The sequence below is a fragment of the Ahaetulla prasina genome, chromosome 16, assembly GCF_028640845.1.
Source record: "Ahaetulla prasina isolate Xishuangbanna chromosome 16, ASM2864084v1, whole genome shotgun sequence".
In the NCBI taxonomy this organism is placed as follows: Eukaryota; Metazoa; Chordata; class Lepidosauria; order Squamata; family Colubridae; genus Ahaetulla; species Ahaetulla prasina.
This window is the reverse complement of record NC_080554.1, coordinates 10,976,879-10,999,344: the sequence shown is the minus strand read 5'-3', so window position 1 is coordinate 10,999,344 and position 22,466 is coordinate 10,976,879. Positions and strand designations below refer to the sequence as shown.

Sequence of the window (22,466 nt, the reverse complement as noted above, 5' to 3'; positions counted from 1 at the left end):
TGGATTTTAGCTGAATAGAAGCTTTCCAGAGGAGGCAAGGTGAAAGTTTTTATTTTACAACTTTAATTGGAGACTTTTTGAGACTTTGAGATTTTATAATTCTAATTAGAGACTTTACTTAAATTAAAATGGCTTCTAAGCCACCAAAAGTTCCATGACGAGAAGGGGGTCTGAAACTAATTTAGAAGATATATTAAAGGAACAGAATAGAGTTTCTGAAGAGCGATTTAAAGAAATTATGAATAATATTCATGGTGTGAAGGATCAACTTAGGGAAGAAATTAAAGAGACTAATAAAAAAATTAGAGAAGATTTATTGATGGTTTTCAAGGTTTGGCAAAAATTTGGAAGTAATGGAGGATAAAGTGGAAGTAATTAGTCAAGCAAATCAGTATTTGGATAATAAAGTTGGAGAGCTTCAAAATAAAGTGGTTAAAAATGAGGATCATGTGGTGGTATTGCAATATAGAGCGTTGGAGAAGGCTTTGAGAATTAGGGGTCTTCAAGACCGGAAGGAAGAAGATCTTAAAAAGTTATATCAGAAGCCTTAGCTGAAATGTTAGGCATGGACCCTCGAAGTTGATTTTCAAATTGATAAGGCATATAGGGTTAATTCTTGGGTAGCGAGGCAGAAAAAGCTCCCAAGAGATATTGTAATTATTTTTAACTTCTACAATAAGAAATCAGATTTTGCAAGCTACATACCAAAAGAAATTGCAAATAGCAGAACAGGAGGTGTTGGTTTTGAAAGAGATCCCTGCTAAAATGTTAAAGGATAGAAGGATTTTAGGTTTTTACACAAGAGCTTAGAAGCATCAGATTCAATATAGATGGGAGGTTCCAATTGGTTTAACAGTATTTTTCAAGGCAGGAGATATCGAATTGATACTGAATTGAAAGCAAAAGATTTTCTTTTTAATGTATTGAAAGTGGATGTAGAAACAGTGGATAAAAGTCTTCAAGAGAAACAGAGTGGGGAAGCTGAAACTGCACCTGTGATATCAGTACCTCAAGAACAATCTCAAGAAAAAAGAGTGACAAGGGAGCTATTAGGCGTAAGGAGATGGAGGAACGACTTCAAAGACAGGAACGGATTCTACTACTGAAGCTGTGGGAGGAGCCAAGCCGAAGAGTGAGGTCTTCAGCTAATTGCTCAGAAGCTTCAAGAGGCCAGAGATGGCAAATAAATTTTTGACATGGAATGTTAATGGTTTAAATTCAGCACAGAAAAGAAGAAAAATATTCCATTATTTGAAACAATTTAAAAATGATGTGATATGTTTGCAAGAGACACATATAAAATTATCAGATCAGAAATATTTGATTAATTCGAAATTAGTTAAACATTTTGTTTCTTCTGCTCCGAATAAGAAAAATGGTATAGTTATATATTTGAAGAAAAATATATCAAGTAAATTAATTGAAACGGATATTCAAGGAAGATATATTGCTATTGAATTGATTTTAGAAGGAAAAGACACTTGTGATTGGCATATATGCACCTAATCAACAACAAGAAAAATTTTATAAACTGTTACATGAAAAATTGACTTTTTGGGACTATAAAACATTTATTATATTAGGGGATTGGAATGGTGTAATGGACACTAGAAGAGATAAAAGAACTCTTTCTAAGAAAATTCCTATGCATGCAAAATTGCCTAAATCTTTTTTTGATTTGATGGAAGATTTTGAGTTGAAAGATATATGGAGAAGGCAGAATTTTGATGATAGAGATTATACTTATTTTTCGGACAGGCATCAATCTTTTTCACGTATTGATTTTATATTAATTACCAATGACTTGCTTTCTAGGGTTAGGAAAACAAAGATATTTCCAAGGTGTTTAACTGATCATAGTCCGGTATGGATGGAGTTGCAATATGAAGGTGGAAGAAGATCATGGAGAATAAATGAAAATTTGTTTAGATATGAGGATAATGTAAATCAATGTAAAAACAAATGAAAGAATTTTTGATTATAATTTGGGAAAGGGAACTTCGATAGAAATGGTGTGGGACGCGAGCAAGGCCTTTATGAGAGGAAATTTGATATATATTAATAGTAGACAGAGGAGAAAACTACAAAAACAGCGTAGGGATTTAGAAGAGGAAATTCAGAGGAAACAACAATTATTGGTATATAATCCACATGATTTAAAAACTACTGAGCGATAAAGATATTACAGAGTCAATTTAATATGTTAATGGCAGATCAGGTGGCAACCAATATACAATATGCTAAACATAATACTTTTGTAATGCCAATAAATCAGGAGGTGGTAGGCTTATATGTTAAGGAAAAGACAGAAAGCACGTACTATTGAAGGAATTGAATACAAGGGTAAAGTGCGATTTCAACAGGATAAAATTAAAAAAGCTTTCTTGGAATATTATACAAATTTATATGCCAGAGATACAATATTGAATATGGATATTGATAAATATTTGAAAGAATATAAAGTTAAAGGTTTAACTAATGAACAAAGGGAAGAGTTGAATCGGCCTATAACTTCTGAGGAAATTATTTTGGTAATAAAGCAATTAAAAATAGGGAAATCCCCAGGCACAGATGGACTTACAGCAATATATTATAAAAGTTACAGGATGAGATAGTTGGTCCACTTATGGAGTTATTTAATCAGATATTGATGGGAGGAGGTACCACCATCATGGAGGACTACTTTTATTTCATTGATACCAAAAGAGGATCAGGATTGTACTAAGCCTGGGAATTATAGACCGATTTCACTCTTGAATAATGATTATAAGATTTTTGCAAAAATAATGGCAAATAGGTTAATGGAAATTGTACAACAAAGGATTCACACTGACCAGTCTGGTTTCATAAAAGGGAGACAAATGAGGAATAATGTTAGGCAGATAGTGAATTTATTGGAATATTTGGAAAAGAAAAATCAGATTCCGGCAGCGTTTATATTCTTGGATGCAGAGAAAGCTTTTGATCGTTTGCATTGGGAATTTTTATTTAAATTATCAGACAAAATGCAATTTGGAAATGGTTTTACACGAATACTTAGGGCAATTTATGGAGAGCAAACAGCTCAGATAATAATTAATGGTAGTTTGACAGATAGTTTTAAAATTGCGAAAGGAACAAGGCAGGGTGTCCTTTATCACCTTTATTGTTTATTTTATCTTTGGAACCTTTATTGGATAAGATAAGAGAGTTAAGGAGATAGAGGTATTAGAATTAGAAGATATGAATATAAAGTTAGAGCATTTGCAGATGATTTGGTTGTTATGTTGACTCAGCCTATAAATTCAGTGTATATTTGTTGGAAGTAATTAATCAATATGGAAGGGTCTCAGGGTTTAAAGTGAATCAAAATAAAACAAAAGTGTTAACCAAAAATATGATTAAGAACCAGAAAGAAAAACTAGAGGAAATAACAGGATTTGAAATTGTAAAAAAGGTTAAATATTTAGGAGTCTTTCTTACTTCATCAAATGGAAAATTGTATAAGAATAATTATGATGTGTTATGGAAAAAAATTCAGAAGGAAATGAATACTTGGAAAAATTACAATTATCTTTGTTAGGAGAATAGCAGCTATAAAATGAATGTTCTGCCTAAATTCTTGTTCTTGTTTCAGATGATACCAATAATTAAGAAAGATAAAAATTTGGATGAATGGCAGATTGGAATTAATAAATTTATATGGGAAGGAAAAAGCGAGAGTCAAAATGAAAATAATGCAAGATACACGGAAAGAGGAGGATTAAAATGCCTAATTTAAAACTGTATTATGAAGCAGTTGTCCTTTCGGTAATAAGTGATTGGTTTAATTTGACGGAGGAAAGGATTTTGATTATAGAAGGTTATGATTTATTATATGGTTGGCATGCATATTTATTGTATGATAAGAAAGTAGATAAAGCTTTTAAGAATCATGTGTTGAGAATTTCTCTTCATGTGTCTGGAAAAATATTATTATAAGTTAAATTATAAAATTCCTATATGGGTATGTCCTCGCACGCAGTAGAGAATATAAATATAGAACAGGAACAAGAAATGATTACTTATAAAGATCTTTTATACAATGAGAGGAAATTTACAACTAAAATCTTTGGATACATTAAAAGAAGAAGGAGGAATTATACTTGGTTTCAATATGGACAGTTAAAGGCTAGATGGAAAGAAGATCAGAAAATTGGTATCATTCAAAATGAAGAAAATCTGGTTAAACAAATTAGAAATCAAACTCAGGGGCATATAAAGAGATTGTATACTGTGTTGATAGAAATAGATTCTGAAAGAGATTTAATAAAGGATTGTATGATAAAATGGGCACAGAATATTCAAGAACCAATAATGTTGGAAACATGGGAAAAAATTTGGTTAGAAATGTTAAATTTACAAGCGCAGAATTTAAGGAAAAATTTTATAAGATGTTTTATAGATGGCATTTAGATCCTAAGAAATTATCATGTATGTATCCAGATATGCAAGCGAAATGTTGGAGATGTAATTGTGATGATGCTACATATTTTCATGTATGGTGGACTTGTAAGAAAATTAAGTCTTTCTGGATAAGAATCTGGTGGATTATGCAGAATGTTCTGAAGAAGAAGATAAAGTTTCTACCGCAATTTTTCCTTTTGGGAATAACAACGGACTGTACAGTGATTGAGACTAAGTTGATTCTGAACTTAATAACAGCAGCACGACTGTTGATTGGACAATATTGGAAGAAAAAAGAATTACCCACAATAGAAGAATGGATATTGAAAGTTTCCAATTTGGCTGAGATGGCTAAAATCTCAGCCTTCCTGAAAGACAGTACTCAAGAAAAATATTTAAATGAATGGAAGAACTGGATTGATTATATTCAAAATAGATATCGGATTAAGAAATTTCGGATTGCTTTTGAATGAAGGATGTTATTTTTGATTTTAATGGAAGAAGTCAGGTTATGTGAGAGAGAAAGATTATAATTGTGTTAGATTTTAAAAAGTTTAATGTATGACTGTTTTGTTTAAGGAACTATACCTTGTGTTTGCTCCGGGAAGTCCGGGGGGGGGAGGGGGGTTTAGGAGGGAGGGGGGGAGGGGGAAAAATTCAATTGTTGTAAAACTTTTTTAATAAAAAAAAAAAAAAAAGAGATGGGCAATAATGCGCATGGTTGTAAAACTTTTGAGTTCATTGACCTGCTGAGTGTAGAATAAGAGACAACTGGTGGAGCTGAGTCCTGTATTTTGTGAAGTTCCCCTGAATTTTTGACTTGGTCCACGTTTCTTGCATACTCAAGAAAGAATTGGATCCACCTTGGCCAAAAGGTTCTAACTTGCCATCCCTCAAGGAATGACAAGGCACGGCCACCGATATAGACCCAAAGATCCTCTTCCATTCTCGGCACCCTCCCGGTACAACAGCTGGATCCCCAGGGGCCAATCCTGGGCTCCTTCCCCCAATTCTTGTCATCCTTTTGGGATGCTTTGAAGGTGCTTTCCATGCTTCTGACGGTCCATGGATGACCATCCTCATCCTCAGCAAAATGAGGCCCAACTGCACCCTCCAGATGTGGTTATGCAGCCACCTCTGGGGATGCTTTGCTTTGCAGCGGGTGCTGCTGGGAGTTGTAGTTTAGCAATACTGGAAGGCTGCGCTTTCTTTCTGGATTGCAAGAGAAGTTGCTTAGTTGCAATGTATCGGGTCTGCAAACTTGGCTCTTTTAAGACTTGTGAACTTCAACTCCCAGAGTTCCTCAGCCAGCTTTGCTGGCTGAGGAACTCTGGGAGTTGAAGTCCACAAGTCTTAAAAGAGCCAAGTTTGCAGACCCCTGCAATATATTAACGTGGCTTTTGGGGCTTAAACTCAAATTGTTTCCCCGTATATAACAACGACTGGGCATAAAATAAAACAAATCCAGCCTGGTGCTGGGGAGTTTGTTATTGTTTTTCCTCTTGGCAAGCAGGCTTAAGGCTGAGCGACTAGGCCTGAAATCACCATAGCAACCGGTTTATTTATTGATGGATTCCCCTTTCCCGCCGGCAGGGGGCCGAGCGGCCGTTTACTTGCCTTTCCTCTTCCCGCCGAGCCACATGCGCGCACTTCCGGTTGCCAAGCGACCGTTTGCGGGGCCAAAGTGGAAAAGGGGTGCGCCAGCCAGCCAAATGGAGGGGTTCATCGTGCAACAGGCTGCCCCGAGACTTCCCCCCGTGGCCCGCAGCTCTGGGGAACGGAGAATTGGAGCGAACGGGGACGTTTGCGGCCTTTTTCGCCCTTTAGGAGCGACTCGGCAACCAGCCCAGAAAACTCCCCGTTGCATGCGAAAGGAGTACGGTTTGAATGGCAGCGAAATGATGGGGCGGGGAGAAAAGACTGTCTATTAAAAGGCCACGCGTGGATGAGGCCACGTTAAGTGGCTGGTGTTTCTTTTGGGGGTGAATGGGTGCAGGTTTCAAAAGGAACCGGAAGTGGTTCAGTGCGAGAGAAGTCTCTTTTTTTTTTACCTCTATGGCCTGGCTGGCCCCGCCTTCTTTCCTTCCTTCCTTCCTGCCCCGCCCCTTTTTTCCCAGCCTCCTTTGCGCGTCTTCTTTGGCGTCGGTTGGAGGGGGGGGAGAGAGAGAGAGAGAGAAAGAAAGAGAGAGAGAGAAGCCGCCCCTCGGAGGGTGAGGAATCGGGGAGGGGGCTGGAGAAGGGGCTGGGCTGCCCCACAACGGGGAGGGGGGCGTGGTGGAAGGGAGGGGTCTGGGAAAGAGGGCGTGCCTACCCCATAGGGCTGGGAAGGGGGGGGGCTGGTCTACCCTGCAGGAGGTGTTGGAACAAAGTGGGGGCTGGCTGGGCTGGGCTGACCCAAAGGGAAGAGATGAGAAAGGGAGGGGGCTGGGAAAGAGGGGGCGCCTGCCCCATAGGGCTGGGAAGGGGAGTCTACCCTGCAGGGAGGGTGTTGGAAAAAAGTGGGGGCTGGGCTGGGCTGAGCCAAAGGGAAGCAATGGGAAAGGGAGGGGGCTGGAATTTCTCAGGGAGGGTCTGGGAAAGAGGGCGTGCCTACCCCATAGGGCTGGGAAGGGGGCTGGTCTACCCTGCAGGAGGTGTTGGAACAAAGTGGGGGCTGGGCTGGGCTGGGCTGACCCAAAGGGAAGAGATGAGAAAGGAGGGGCTGGGAAAGAGGGCGCCTGCCCCATAGGGCTGGGAAGGAGTCTACCTGCAGGAGGTGTTGGAAAAAGTGGGGGCTGGGCTGGGCTGAGCCAAAGGAAGCAATGGGAAAGGAGGGGCTGGAATTTCTCAGGAGGGGGCTGGGAAAGAGCGGATGCCTGCCCCATAGGACTGGGAAGGGGAGGGCTGGTCTACCCACAGGAGGGTGTTGGAACAAAGCGGGGCTGGACTGACCCAAAGGGAAGAGATGGGAAAGAGAGGGGGCTGGAATTCCTCAGGGAGGAGGCTGGGAAAGAGGGGACGCCTACCCCATAGGGATGGGAAGAGGGAGCTGGTCTACCCCGCAGGGAGGGTGTTGGAACAAAGGGGGCTGGGAAGGTGGGCTGTGCTGCCCCAAAGGAAAGAGATGGGAGAGAGGGAGCGCCTACCCCATAGGGCGGGAAAGGGGGGGGGCTGGTCTCCCCTGCAAGGAGGGTGTTGGAAAAAAGGGGAGAAGTGGGGGAGCTGGGCTGCCCCAAAGGGAAGAGATGGGGAAAAGGGAGGGTGGGCTATTCCTCAGGGAGGGGCTGGGAAAGCGGGGTACCTACCCCATAGGGCTGGAAAGGGGTGGCTGGTCTCCCCTGCACGGTGTTGGAAAAACGGGGGAGGGGGCTGCGCTACCTCAAAGGGAAGAGATGGGAAAACGAGGGGGGCTGGAGTTCCTCAGGGAGGGGGCTGGGAAAAAGGGGGCGCCTACCCCATAGGGCTGGAAAGGGGGGTGGGCTGGCCTGCCCCTCAGGGAGGGTGTAAAAAAGGAAGGACTCGGGAAGGGGCTGGCCTCCTCTCCGTGGGGAGGGGGGGGCCTTGGGGGTATCTGGCCTGGCCCACAAGCAGGAGCTGGGAAAGGAAGGGATGGCCTTCCTTACAGGGAGAGCGCTGGAAAGGAATTGAGCGGGGAGAAAGGGGATGCTTACCCGATAGCGCTGGGAAGGGAAGACTGATCTGCCCTAGAGTAAAGGGATGTGAATGGGGGGAGGGGAGGAAGGCGGGCGGTGTGTACCCTATAGATTTGGGAAAGGAGACTGGTCTGCCCCACAGGGAGGGTGTTGAAAAGGAGAGGGCCTCCAAAGGGGCTGGCCTGCCCCACAGGAAGAGGGTTGGAAAGGAGGGGCTGGGCAAGGAGGCACCTGCCCCACAGAGCTGGGAAGCTGGTCTGCCCTGCAGGAAGGGTGTTGGAAAAGAGGACGCCCCCACGGGAGAGCTGGCTTGCACACAGGAAAGGGGGTTAAGGCAGATTCACAAAAAGGGACCATTGGGAAAGGAACGAGTTCCGGAGATTGATTGATTGACCAATCAGTCAATCAGAATAGAGCTAGAAGGGACCTTGGAGATCTTCTAGTCCAACCCCAAGCAGAACACTTCAGACAAGTGGCTGTCCTGCCCTGTCTTTTCTTTTCTTTTTTTCTTTTTTCTTAAAAAAAAAGGAGCAGTTTTAGCTTCAGGCCAGCAGCCGTAATTGCTCAACCTGTTAATCTCCGCATCCAGCGGCAGAATTCCTCAGATGGCCTTGCAAGCTGCTCCGGAAATCCTCCTAAAAGCCCCCTAAGCCGGAATTGAGAGGCAGAGTGCCCTGCTTTCGCGCCCCCACCCCAAAAAATCAGGGGGGAAAAAAAAAAACAACCCGCTTTTCTTCTTGTCCCATAATTCATAACCCCAGAGAAATATCATTTCTTCTTCTTCTTTTTTTAAACTTTTAACAACTGAACTGCCAGATGGCTTTTAAAATTCCTGCCGGCAAATCCAGAACCTGCTGAGAGGATAAAGAGGGGGATTAAGGAAGAGGGGGGGGGAGGTTTCTAATGCCCCTTTTTGCGGCTGATGCTCCCTCGTTCGTATCTCTATATTTGACCATTTTTAGGCTGGGTGGATGGGTGGAATTAAAACGATCGAATCTGTTAAGCAGGAGAGGGCGTAGTCCTAATATTAATCCACCGGCTGGATTGGGGCTGAGGTGAAGAATCCCCTATTGGCATCGAACCTATAATTTCGTGTTGTAGGTAGGTAGGTCTTGCTGGTCCCAGAGGTTCCCAACCTGTTTTGCGCTGTGCGGTTGTTTTTCCCCTGTTGTCGTGGACTTTATTTTCTCTCTCGGTGACGGGCGGACAGGCGGTATGGCGGCGGCCAGGGCAGGCTCTCCGTTCCCGCGCAGCCCTTCGGCTTCCCTGTGACTTCCTCTTCTTTCCTTCGCAGCCGCCCACGATGACCACCCTGGACGATAAGCTGCTGGGGGAGAAGCTCCAGTACTACTACAGCAGCAGCGACGAGGAGGAGGATAGCGAGAAGGAGGACGACGAGGGAACTGCCGCTGCCCACGATGCCGCCGTGGCGGAAGAGGTGACCCTCAGCGCTGACGGCAGTGCCATCAACACAGGTACCACTTTCCTGTAGAGCAGGGATGGCGAACCTTTTCGTCACAGTGCCAAAACCGGAAGTGTGCCGGAAACCCGAAAACCAGCCGGCCGGTACATGAACGTTTTTGGCCATTTTTCAAGCCTTTTTGGGGCCATTTTTTCGGCCAAAAACAGCCGGAAAAGGGCCCGAAAAACAGTTGGAAAAGGGCATGAAAATTGGTCTGTTTTTTGGGGCGTATTTGGCTGTTTTCTGGTGTTCCGCAAAGACCAGCATGCGCACCGGAAACCAAAAGAGCAGCTAGCGATGGCTCTGCATACCACCTCTGGCACGCATGTTCACCATCATGGCTTTAGAGCTATCTCAGTCCGGTGCACACCTGAAGGAAGGAGCTTGTTGCAGGTAGTCCTCGACTTAGCAACGGTTCACTTAGGGACCGTTTGAAGTTACAACCTCACTGGGAAAATGTGACTGACGACCTCTTTTCACCCTTAACTACCGTTACGGCATCCCCCGCAGTTACGCGGTTTACCTTCCAGATGAAACGAAAACGACCTTTGAACGTGGCCCTTTGAATCCTCAGCAGGTAGGAGGCTTAAGGGCAGTTCGTTTAGCGTCCGCTCAAAGTTGCGAATGGATTGAAAAAAGGGACTTAACAACGGTTTTTTTCATACTTCTAACCCTTGCCGCATCTGTGGTCCCACGATCAAAATTCAGACACTCGGCCACCGATTCATATTTATGACGGTCGCAAATATTTCACTCAGCCACAGAAATTTTGGGCTCCGTTGTGGTCGTAAGTTGAGGACTGTCTGTACTCTACATGCGTACTGAGACCGTTTTGGTGGCACTTAGTTTTTTTTCTAACTTTCTCCAGAGAATCTGGAAATGAATCCGGACTGTGTTGTTTCTCTGTGTCATATAATATTATTATTGCATAATTTTGAATTTATTTATTTTGTGACGTTTATGTAGTGTGTATTGGAGGTGGTGACCCTTTGAGAGCTGTATGTAACAAAATTTAACAGATAACAGATTGTTAATTGACAATTTCCTATCGTCGTTCTCCCCCCCCCTTTAAAACCTCACTGTTTTCATTTAAAATATTTAAATATTAATTTAAATATGAAATTTTTTTGACTTGGGACTTATTTTATCAGTAGCTAGCTGACAAAAATAGGGAGTGGAAACAGAGAACTATATAGAAGGATCAGTAATATAAGGAAGATTTGTTAACTTGGTTAAACAAATATTATGAGGCCTGGAAACCATCTTGGGCATTGGATCTTTAGGCCTGCCATTATGATGATGATTATCTATATAAAAGCGAAATACCATTCACACATCATCACAAAATCTCCAGAACCGTAAAGCCTACAAACTTAAAATTTGCCATGTATATTCCTCTTGGCTTCTAGGTGCTCACTAAGAAAGGATTTTTCGAAATGACTATCAGAGCATTAGTATTTCCTATATTATGATTAACACGCTCTGATGCTAAGGAGTTTTACTCCCCCTGCCCACCTGAAAAGAAATCTGTTCCAAATGCAAAACACAAGCAGAGGAGAGGAGTTTCAGTTTTAGTTTCACAGCAGCAAGCAGGAAATAGGATAGGAGAGGCTTTTGTGGGGCAAGGCTGAGGAAGAGAAGGGGGATAGGATAAGGGAGGCTTCTGTAGGCAAGGCTGAGGAGAGAAGGGGATAGGATAGGGAGGCTTCTGTCAAGGCTGAGGAGAGAAGGGGATAGGATAGGGAGGTTTCTGAGGCAAGGCTGAGGGAGAGAAGGGGATAGAATGGGAAGGCTACTGTGTGGCAAGCCTGGGTGAAAGAAGGGGATAGGATAGGGTAAGCTACTGTGGGGCAAGGCTGAGGAGAGAAGGGGATAGATAGGGAGGCTTCTGAAGGGCAAGGCTGAGGGAGAGAAGGGAATAGGATAGGGGAGGCTTCTATGGGGCAAGGCTGAGGGAGAGAAGAGGATAGGATAGGGGAGGCTTCTCTGGGGCAAGGCTGAGGGAGAGAAGGGGATAGGAGAGGAGAGGCTTTTGTAGGGCAAGGCTGAGGGAGAGAAGAGGGATAGGATAGGGGAGGCTTCTGTGGGGCAAGGCTGAGGGAGAGAAGGGGGATAGGATAGGGGAGGCTTCTGTGGGGCAAGGCTGAGGGAGAGAAGGGGGATAGGATAGGGGAGGCTTCTGTGGGGCAAGGCTGAGGGAGAAAAGGGGAGAGGAGAAGCCGATCGTAACTACTCATTTTTCAAGCTGTAAGTGTGATTTATCAAGCCCGATCACATAGTTTCGTGGCGGAGCACGAGTATCCCGCTAGTTATTAATATAATTGATATTAATGCAAGGAATATTGTTGTAAACACTTTGATTATTATTTCCTAAAATGATTTGTACCTGGACAACACCCTGGAATTTGGTACGTTAGAAAATAAAATAAAAACTTAGTACCAAAACAACACCCACCACCACCCCTCACCGTAATGGGGACATCGGGTGGTCCTTTTTTTAAAAAAAACCGAGATTGATTAAGCCGCAGTTTGAGTGATGGGACGCGTTGTGCTTTCTTTTTTTCCCCCTCAGGCCCTAAGGGTGTGATCAACGACTGGAGGAGGTTCAAACAGCTGGAAACGGAGCAGAGGGAGGAACAGTGCCGGGAGATGCAGAGGCTGATCAAGAAACTCTCCATGACCTGCCAGTCACACCTGGATGAAGAGAAGGAGAAGCAGAAACAGAAGGAGCTGCAAGAGAAGCTGAACGACAAGGTACAAATTCTCCCGGTGGGATCTCGGATTGGTTTTTCCGACGTTCGGCAAGTGGCGCAGAGGCTGTGGAGAAATTTAACTTTATTTGTACGATTTATTAGCTTGCCCACCGTGCCGCGCGGTAACTCTGGGTGGCTTATGAGATTCGAATCCCGGCTGGCAACCAAGTGAAGGCAGAACTTCCATAGCAGCAACCAAAGGAAATTTTATATATATATAATTTTACGCGGGAGAAAACCCGAATAACCAAAGACCTACATACATACATATATATACACACACACACACACACACACACACACACACACACACACATATACACACACATATACATGCACACATATACACACACATATATATATATATATGTTTGTGTATATGTGTGTGTATGTATACACACACACACACACACACACACACACATATATACACACACACATATACATGCATACCATGTTTCACCGAAAATAAGACCCTGCCTTATATTTTTTTGAACCCTGAAATAAGCACTTGGCCTTATTGCCATGCGCTCAAAAGCCCGATTGGGCTTATTGTCAGGGGAAGTCTTATTTGGGGGGAAACAGGGTATCTATATACATACATACATACATACATACATACATACCTATATCTATATCTATCTATCTATCTATCTATCTATCTATCTATCTATCTACCTACCTACCTACCTACCTACCTACCTACCTACCTACCTACATATATATATATGTAGGTCTTTGGTTATTCGGGTTTTCTCCCGCGTAAAATTGGAAGTGTCTTGGTGACATTTCGACGAAGTCTCATTCATCATCTTCAATGAAGCTGAAGTCTGAAGATGACGAATGAGACTTCGTCGAAACATCGCCAAGACACTTCCAATTTTACGCGGGAGAAAACCCGAATAATCAAAGACCTACATACAAACACCCGCAAAAAACCTCAGAAAACATATATATATATATATATATATATATACAGAGAGAGAGAGAGAGAGACAGACTCTCTCTATATATACACACATACAAATACAAATATATATACATATACGGGAACTGGATATGTCTAACCTAACGAAGAGAAAAATTAGGGGTGAAATGATAACAGCGTTCCAGTACGTGAGTGGCTGCCACAGAGAATCAAAATCAGAATAGAGCTGGAAGGGACCTTGGAGGTCTTCTAGTCCAACCCTGTGCTCAAGCAGGAGACCCCACACCATTTCAGACAAATGGCTGTCCAACCTCTTCTTAAAAACTTCCAGTGTTGGAGCACCCACAACTTCTGGAGGCAACTTCTGTTCCACTGATCAATTCTTCTAAATGTCAGGAAATTTCTCCTTAGTTCTAAGTTGCTTCTCTCCTTGATTAGTTTCCATCCGTTGCTTCTTGTCCTGCCCTCAGATGCTTTGGGGAATAGCTTGACTCCCTCTTCTTTGGGGCAGCCCCTGAGATATTGGAAGACTGCTATCCTGTCTCCCCTAGTCCTTCTTTTCATTAAACTAGACATACCCAGTTCCTGCAACTGTTCTTCATATGTTTTAGCCTCCAGTCCCCTAATCATCTTGGTTGCTCTTCTCTGCACTCTTTCTAAAGTCTCCAGGCCTTTGATCATCTTAGTTTGCTTTGAAACAGCTAAGAAGGAGGTGGGGGGGGGGTGTCTCAGCCTATTTTCCAGAGCATTTGAAGGCAACATAAGAAACAACAGAATTGTGGAGAGAAGCGACCTAGCAATAAAGAGAAATTTTCTGACAGTGAGAACCATTAATCAGTGAAAAGGCTTCCGTCCAGAAATTGTGAATGCTCCATCACTGGAGATTTTCAAGAAGAAATTGGACAGAGATGCCAAACTTGATTTCATTGAGGGAGGCATCAGGGTTGTGTTTGACCTTGTGGGGGGCGTGGCCAGCATACCATAACTCATGTCAGTGGCGCCTGTGTTGCGAAAATGCCAGCAAAAATGGGCACCTGGGCCGCTGTTTCCAGGGCGGCCCCACAGGCTAGATCTAAGCCCCCTGCGGGCTGGATCCAGCCTGCGGGCCTTAAGTTTGACACCCCTGGTATAGGGTTTCCTGCTTGAGCAGCGGGTTGGACTAGAAGACCTCCAAGGTCCCTCTTCCGTTATCTTTGTGCTTCCTGATTATTTGCAGAGTTCCATCGCTTGTTAGCATTGATGCCCCATCTCTCCCAGGCATAAGTCTGCAGGCACCCAGGCTGTCAGGGTTCCAAGTAATACCCCCCCAACAAAAGAAGACTCCAAGGCTTGAAGTCCCTCAAAGTTCCATTTTATTAGAAGATGTCATATTGGCACATCTGGAAAAACCCAGATCTGAAAGCTTTCAGGTTTTCCCCCACCCAAAAGAAAGTCCAAGTCCCTTCCCCCTGCACCCACATGTTTTATTTATTTATTTATTATTCATATTTATATACCACCCTATCTCCCAAAGGACTCAGGGCGGTTTACAGGCATTAAAAACAGATAAATACAGTCTAAAAACAATTAAAAAACTTATTCTAAAAGCCTAATAATTAAAAATATAAGAATAAAACCCAATTTAAAACCCGTAAATTAAAATCTAGCTCAGTCCTGCGCAATTAAATAAGTATGTTTTAAGCTCGCGGCGGAAGGTCCGAAGGTCCGGAAGCTGACGAAGTCCTGGGGGCAGTTCGTTCCAGAGGGTGGGAGCCCCCACAGAGAAGGCCCTTCCCCTGGGCGTCGCCAGACGACATTGCCTCGCTGACGGCACCCTGAGGAGTCCCTCTCTATGAGAGCGCACGGGTCGGTGAGAGGTATTCGGTAGCAGTAGGCGGTCCCGTAGATAACCCGGCCCTATGCCATGGAGCGCTTTAAAGGTGGTCACCAAAACCTTGAAGCGCACCCGGAAGGCCACAGGTAGCCAGTGCAGCCTGCGCAGGATGGGTGTTATCACGGGAGCCACGAGGGGCCCCCCCTACCACCCGCGCAGCCGCATTCTGGACTAACTGTAGCCTCCGGATGCCCTTCAAGGGAAGCCCCATGTAGAGAGCATTGCAGTAATCCAGGCGAGACGTCACGAGTGCGTGAGTGACCGTGCATAGGGCATCCCGGTCCAGAAAGGGGCGCAACTGGCGCACCAGGCGAACCTGGTAGAACGCTCTCCTGGAGACGGCCGTCAAATGATCTTCTAGAGACAGCCGTTCATCCAGGAGGACGCTTGTTGCGCACCCCTCCATCGGGCCAATGACTCGCCACCGATGGTCAGCCGCGATTTAGCTGACTGTACCGGGATGCCGCATCCACAGCCACTCTGTCTTGGAGGATTGAGCTTGAGCCTGTTTCTCCCCATCCAGACCCGTCGGCCTCCAGACACCGGGACAGCACTTGATAGCTTCGTTGGGGTGGTCCGCGTGGAAAAGTACAGCTGGGTGTCATCCGCATACAGCTGGTACCTCACGCCAAACCACTGATGATCTCACCCAGCGGCTTCATGTAGATGTTGAACAGAAGGCGAGAGGATCGACCCCGCGGCACCCACAAGTGAGGCGCCCGGGCCGACCTCTGCCCCCCTGTCAACACCGACTGCGACCGGTCGGAGAGATAGGAGGAGGACCACCGATAAACGGTGCCTCCCACTCCCAATCCCTCCAGCCGGCGCAGCAGGATACCATGGTCGAGGGTATCGAAAGCCGCTGACAAGTCTAATAGGACCAGGGCAGAGGAACAACCCCTATCCCTGGCCCTCAGAGATCATCCACCAACGCGACCAAAGCCGTCTCCGTGCTGTAGCCGGGCCGAAACCGGACTGGAGCAGGTCTAGATAGACGGTTTCATCCAGGTGTAGGGGAAACTGATATGCCACCATACTCTCTACAACCTTCGCGAGCGAAGGTTGGAGACTGACGATAATTACCTAAAACAGCGGGTCAGGAAGGCTTCTTGAGGAGGGCCTCACCACCGCCTCTTTCAAGGCGGCGGAAGACACCCTCCACCAAAGAAGCGATCGTAATCGCCTGGAGCCAGCCTCGTGTCACCTCCTGAGTGGCCAGCACCAGCCAGGAGGGGCACGGGTCCAGTAAACACGTGGTGGCATTCAGCCTACCCAACAACCTGTCCATGTCCTCGGGAGCCACAGGGTCAAACTCATCCCAGACAATGTCACCAAGACCACCCTCGGGCGCCTCACCTGAGTCACTGCAATTTTGGTCCAACCCGTCCCGAAGCTGAACGATTTTATCGTATAGATAACCGTTAAACTCCTCAGCACGTCCCTGCAGCGGGTCATCCCGCTCCCCCTGGTGAAGGAGGGAACGAGTCACCCGAAACAGGGCGGCTGGGCGGTTATCTGCCGACGCAATGAGGGAGGAGGCGTAGCAACGCCTCGCTTCCCTCAATGCCACTAGGTAAGTCCTAGTATAGGACTTCACTAGTGTCGATCAGCCTCTGAGCAGCTAGACCTCCAGGAGCTCTCTAGGCGTCTTCTCCGGCGCTTCATCCCCCTCAGCTCCTCGGAGAACCAAGGAGCCGGTTGGGACCTGCGCCGGGTCAGAGGCCGCAAAGGCACGACACGATCTAAGGCCCCCGCCGCGGCCCGTTCCCAGGCCGCAACAAGTTCCTCAGACATGCCGTGAGCCAGACCCTCAGGAAATGGCCCAAGCTCCGTCCGGAACCTCTCTGGGTCCATCAGGCGCCTGGGACAGAACCAATGCATCGGCTCTGTCTCCCTGCGGTGTTGGATGGCGGTCAGAAAGTCCAGGCGAAGGAGAGAGTGATCTGACCATGACAAAGGTTCGATGACTATTTCCTTTAAGTCCAGATCTCTCGACCACTGACCAGAGACAAAAATCAGATCGAGTGTACCACCCCCAGTGTGGGTAGGGCCATCAACTACTTGAGTCAGGTCCAAGGCCGTCATGGAAGCCGTGAACTCCCGAGCTGCTGTCGATGACGAGCCGGAAGATGGCAAGTTAAAGTCCCCCATGACTAGAAGTTCATCACGTGGTCCAAACAATGCACCGTCCCAACTGGAGATGCCTCCCAGTCACACCACTCCAGATGCAGGGCAAGACATCCTTGACTCTCTGTGAAAGGAATGTTATTTTGACTACATATCATCCCTGCTGCGTACAATCCTCGCTCCCAGTTTCCCACAGTAGTCAAATGTGGCAGGCCTGAAGGTCCAATGCAAAAGATGGCTTCCAGGCCTGACACAAGCAGGATCCCCTCCCCTCCTCTTCCCCCCCCCCCCGACTCCTTCTACCCTATTAAAAGCTGTGGCCTCTTTTTTCCCCTCCTCCCCCCCTCAGTTGGCACTGCACCAAGAAGAAGACGACGAGGCGTTCCTGCAGCAATACCGCAAGCAGCGCATGGAGGAAATGCGCCGCCAGCTGCACCCGGGCCAGCAGTTCAAGCAGGTCTTTGAGATCCAGAGCGCCGAGGCCTTCTTGGAGACGGTGGACCAAGGCAACAAGAAGACCCTGGTCATGATCCACATCTACGAGGACCACATCCCTGGGGCCGAAGCCCTGGACGGCTGCATGCTCTGCCTGGCCGCCGAGTACCCCACGGTGAAATTCTGCCGGGTGCGCAGCTCGCTGATCGGCACCAGTTCCCGCTTCACCAGCAACGCCCTGCCGGCCCTGCTGGTTTACAAGGGTGGGGAGTTGATCGGCAACTTCATCCGCCTCACCGACCAGCTGGGCCAAGACTTCTTCGCCGCGGACTTGGAGGCTTTCCTGCAGGAGTTCAGCCTGTTGCCGGAGAAAGACGTGGTACTCTACTCCACCTCCATTTGCAACGCGGCTTCCTGCTACGACGAGGACAGCGACTTGGAAATCGACTGAGCGAGCCAGAACCACGGGGTCCCTCCTCCCGTCCCCTCCTCCCCCCCTCCCCCTCCCTCCCCAAGGGCTCCTGGCTGGCTTGGAAAGGGTAGTAGTCATTCACCCTAGAGCCCCCAGACCCATCGGGCAGGTCAGCCCCCGAGCCCTACCGTCCTCCTCCTCCTGGGCAACTGCATAGATTCAGAAATAGGCCTTTTAGTTTGGAGTCCTGTCATTGCAGCCGCCCCCAGAGCGGGGGGTTGGGGAGGGGGCGTGTGGGTCAGCCCCACCCTTTCCTTGGAGAGAGAGAGAGCCTCTCGTCCTTCGCTTCAACCTGACCGCGATCGATCGACACAGATAACTCTGGAGTGGCTTGAGGTGGAGGGGGGGGCGCTCCTAGCCCGGCGACCTTTTCCCATCCCGTGAAAATTTTTGGGAACCGGCGGGTCTTCGTCTCTCGCTTTCTCTGATCGTGGCCATCCTGGGGTCTCTCTCCCCCACCCCCCAATCTTGTGCAGATTGACCGTTGAAGACCTCTTCATGCCTAGCAAAACTTACCCCGTTTTCTTAACGCAATAAAAGATTTAAAATCTGAAGCTTCTAACGGAGTGTATAGTTGCTTGATCAAACCCTAGGCGGGAGACGGCCGTCCTGGGCAAGGTGTGTGTGTTTGTGTCAGCAAAACTTTTGGAGCCATCACGGGGGGCGGGAGGGGAAGAGGGGAAGAAGTGGCACCCCCAAAACTTTTTCTCTTGTGTCAGTTGAGAGGTGGGGTTTTTTTTTGAGGCCGGAGGGAGCTGGAGATGATGCAGCCTCACATTTCCTGGCACATTTAGAAAGAAAGAGGTTTGGAAGCTGCTCCTGGTTTTATCTTTGGATTATCGTAACGGGATAAAAAAACTCTCTTGGGCGCTCGATGCCCGGGGCTTAAGCCGCTTCAAAGGCAGTGAGGAGGTTGGGGCGGGGGGGTGATTGAGCTGTCAGGCAGGGCAGAGATTGGCGTTAAGTCAGCGGTCAGCAACCTGCGGCTCTGGAGCCGCATGTGGCTCTTTCATCCCTCTGCAGCAGCTCCTTGTCGCTGGTCGGCTCCACCATTGATAGGGTTTTCGGTTAGGGCAGGTAGAGGAAAAAGGATGCCGCGCTAGGAGGAGACTCTATGGTGGGGGAACTGACTTCCGGCCGGCTCCAGAATTGAATGGAGGGTTTCCGGTTCGGACCTTTGTGGCTCTTTAAGGGTGCCGACCCCTGGCGTAAGTCAACCCAGATAGACTTCTGTCTAGCTACATAATGAGTTGGAAGGGACCTCGGAGATCTTCTAGTCCAGGGGTCTCCAACCTTGGCAACTTTAAGCCTGGCGGACTTCAACTCCCAGAATTCCCCAGCCAGCTTTGCTGGCTGGGGCATTCTGGGAGTTGAAGTCCGCCAGGCTTAAAGTTGCCAAGGTTGAAGACCCCTGTTCTAGTCCAATCCCCTGCTAGTCCAATCCCTGTTCTAGTCCAATCCCCCCAGGAAACCCTAGATACCATTTCAGACAAATGACCATCCGGTCTCTTCTTAAAACCTCCAGTGTTTCTGGAGGCAAGCTGTTCCACTGGCTAATTGTTCTCCCCATTAGGATATTTCTTCTTCGTTCCTAAACTGCTCCTTTCAATAAAAAAATGCTTCACATGGCAACACTTTGGTTGCAAAGTTCCTTCTAAACCAGGGGCTTCCGGTGAAGAACGCACCTTGTATCCTTCAGGAATTGTTGGTGATATCCGAGCTTGGTGGTTTTCTTGCCGACATTTCATGACCCGACTAGGTAACGTTCTCAGTGTTAGTGCTGATAACGTTCCCTACTTTGGGTTATGAAACGTTTGCAAGACAACCACCAAGCTCAGAGAGCACCAAGGACCCCACAGTCATTGTCCTCCTCCTCCCTTCTAGCACTGATGGTGTTATCTAGTAGGATAATGAAACGTGCAAGAAAACAGCCAAGGTTAAGACCAAGGACCCCCACAGTCTTCTCCACAATCCCCATTCCATTCTAGCACTGCTGATGTTACCTAGTTGGGTCACGAAACGTCTGCAAGAAAACTAACATCTATCCTGTCATTTTGTCTACCTACATGGCATCCATCCATCCATCCATCCATCTATCTATCTATCAATCTATCTATCCATCCTGTCATTCTGTCTACCTACGTGATGTCTACCTATCTATCTAGCTCTTTCTCTCTCCCTCTCTCTCTCTCTCTCTCTCTCCCTCTGTCTCTCTATCCATCCATCCTATCATCTATCTATCCTAGCTAGCTAGCTAGCTATGCTGACATTCTGTCTACCTACATGGCTATAATCCATCTATCTATCTGTCTATCTATCTATCCATCCTGTCATTCTGTTTACCTACATGGCTATAATCCATCCATCCATCCATCCATCCATCCATCCATCCATCCTATCTATCTATCTATCTATCTATCTATCTATCTATCTATCTATCTATCTATCTATCTATCTATCTATCTATCTATCTATCTATCTATCTATCATCTATCTATCTATCCATCCATCCATCCATCCATCCATCTATCTATCTATCTATCTATCTATCTATCTATCCATCTATCCATCCATCCATCCATCCATCCATCCATCCATCCATCCAGTCTGTCTGTCTGTCTGTCTGTCTGTCTGTCTGTCTGTCTGTCTATTCATCCTGTCTACCTACATGGCTATAATCCATCCATCCATCCATCCATCTACCTACCTATATCTATCTACCTACCTACCTACCTATGTATTCATCCATCCATCCATCCTATCATCTATCTATCCTAGCTAGCTAGCTAGCTATACTGTCAATTCTGTCTACCTACATGGCTATAATCTATTAAAAAGGGCCGGGATAGCTCAGGCAATAGAGAAGCCTGTTATTAGAACACAAAGCCTGCAATTACTGCAGGTTCGAGCCCGGCCCAAGGTTGACTCAGCCTTCCACCCTTTATAAAGTAGGTAAAATGAGGACCCAGATTGTTGGGGGGGCAATAAGTTGACTTTGTAAAAAATATACAAATAGAATGAGACTATTGCCTTATACATTGTAAGCCGCCCTGAGTCTTCGGAGAAGGGCGGGGTATAAATGTAAAAAAAAAAGAAAAGAAAAGAAAAGAAAACCCGCCAAACTCGGAGAGCATCAAGGACCTTCATTTCAAACCCTGAGCTACAAATATTCTCCTTTCTTGTGTCCCTCAGCCCACCCACCCACCCTTGGTTCTGGCCACCAGGTACAGAGCGAAAACAGGCAGCCCCTCCCACTACACCCCTACACCCTTTCTGGCGGCACCCCTAAAGCTGGTGGCTGGGCGACCAGATTTCCTCTGGCGCAACCAGCCTACGTTTGGCCTTTCCGGACCCAGTCCAGAGAGGAGAAACGATCCAGGAGCAGTTTCGGAGTGACGCAAGAAACTTAAAATTAAGGGCCGGTTTAGCTCACGCTGGTAAAAGCCTGTTATTAAGAACACAGTAGCCTGCAATTACTGCAGGTTCGAGCCCGGCCCAAGGTTGACTCAGCCTTCCATCCTTTATAAGGTAGGTAAAATGAGGACCCAGATTGTTGGGGGGGCAATAAGTTGACTTTGTAAAAATATACAAATAGAATGAGACTATTGCCTTATACACTGTAAGCCGCCCTGAGTCTTCGGAGAAGGGCGGGGTATAAATGTAAACAAAACAAAAAAATTTGGCTTATTTTGCTGAATATGCCCGGTTTCCCAACGTTTCTGCATGTGTTTATCCATGATTTTATGGTTCCTACAATGCCAGGAAGCAGAACCTTCGCCTTTGCAGGAACCCGTCTGCCCTGAGCTTCCTTTGGGGGCGGGGGGCTCAGTCCCGGAGGTAGTGACAGATTTTATTTTCCTGGGCTCCAAGATCACCGCAGATGGGGACTGCAGCCAAGAAATTAGAAGACGCTTGCTCCTGGGAAGGAAAGCTATGGCAAATCTAGACAGCGAACTAAAAAGCAGAGATATCACCCTGCCAACAAAAGTGCGTATAGTCAAGGCTATGATTTTCCCAGTTGCAATGGATGGCTGTGAAAGTTGGACCATAAAGAAGGCTGAGCGCCAAAGAATGGAGGCCTTTGAATTCTGGTGCTGGAGAAGACTCCTGCGAGTCCCTTGGACTGCAAGGCGAACAAACAAGTCAGTCCTAGAGGAGATCAATCCTGACTGCTCTTTAGAAGGACAGATCCTGAAGAGGAAATTGAAATACTTTGGCCATCTAATGAGAAGGAAGGACTCCCTGGAGAAGAGCCTCATGCTGGGAAAGATTGAGGGCAAAAGAAGAAGAGGACGGCAGAGAAGGAGGTGGCTGGATAGAGTCACTGAAGCAGTAGGCATGAGTTTAAATGGACTCCAG

The 22,466-nt window shown here is 46.7% G+C and overlaps 2 protein-coding genes across 3 annotated transcripts in view; one reads left to right on the top strand and one right to left on the bottom strand.

Annotated features, from left to right (window-relative positions):
* Positions 1–6,513: 6,513 nt before the first annotated feature.
* On the top strand, positions 6,514–18,661 carry PDCL (phosducin like). The gene is made up of 4 exons (XM_058159178.1): positions 6,514–6,635; positions 9,352–9,532; positions 12,092–12,273; positions 17,550–18,661. The coding sequence occupies exons 2-4, from the start codon at positions 9,361–9,363 to the stop codon at positions 18,084–18,086; spliced, it is 891 nt and encodes a 296-aa protein (XP_058015161.1). The 5' UTR covers positions 6,514–6,635; positions 9,352–9,360; the 3' UTR covers positions 18,087–18,661.
* The window catches only part of PTGS1 (prostaglandin-endoperoxide synthase 1), a 37,418-nt gene continuing 28,885 nt past the window's right edge, over positions 13,934–22,466 (bottom strand). Inside the window, exons 13-14 of one of the 2 annotated variants that reach the window (XR_009152290.1) lie at positions 17,236–17,324; positions 13,934–14,663 (exon numbers count right to left, since the gene is read on the bottom strand). The gene's annotated coding sequence lies outside the window, so the exon portion shown is untranslated. Of the gene's footprint in view, positions 14,664–16,707; positions 17,325–22,466 lie in introns of those variants that run through there. The other variant, XM_058159177.1, reaches the window with a different exon arrangement.

Excerpts from the sequence above, each read along its gene's own strand:
- PDCL (XM_058159178.1), top strand. The coding sequence starts at position 9,361 with ATGACCACCCTGGACGATAAGCTGCTGGGGGAGAAGCTCCAGTACTAC. Across the intron at positions 9,533-12,091 it reads CGGCAGTGCCATCAACACAG|GCCCTAAGGGTGTGATCAAC; the intron begins GTACCACTTTCC and ends TTTCCCCCTCAG. Across the intron at positions 12,274-17,549 it reads AAGAGAAGCTGAACGACAAG|TTGGCACTGCACCAAGAAGA; the intron begins GTACAAATTCTC and ends TCCCCCCCTCAG.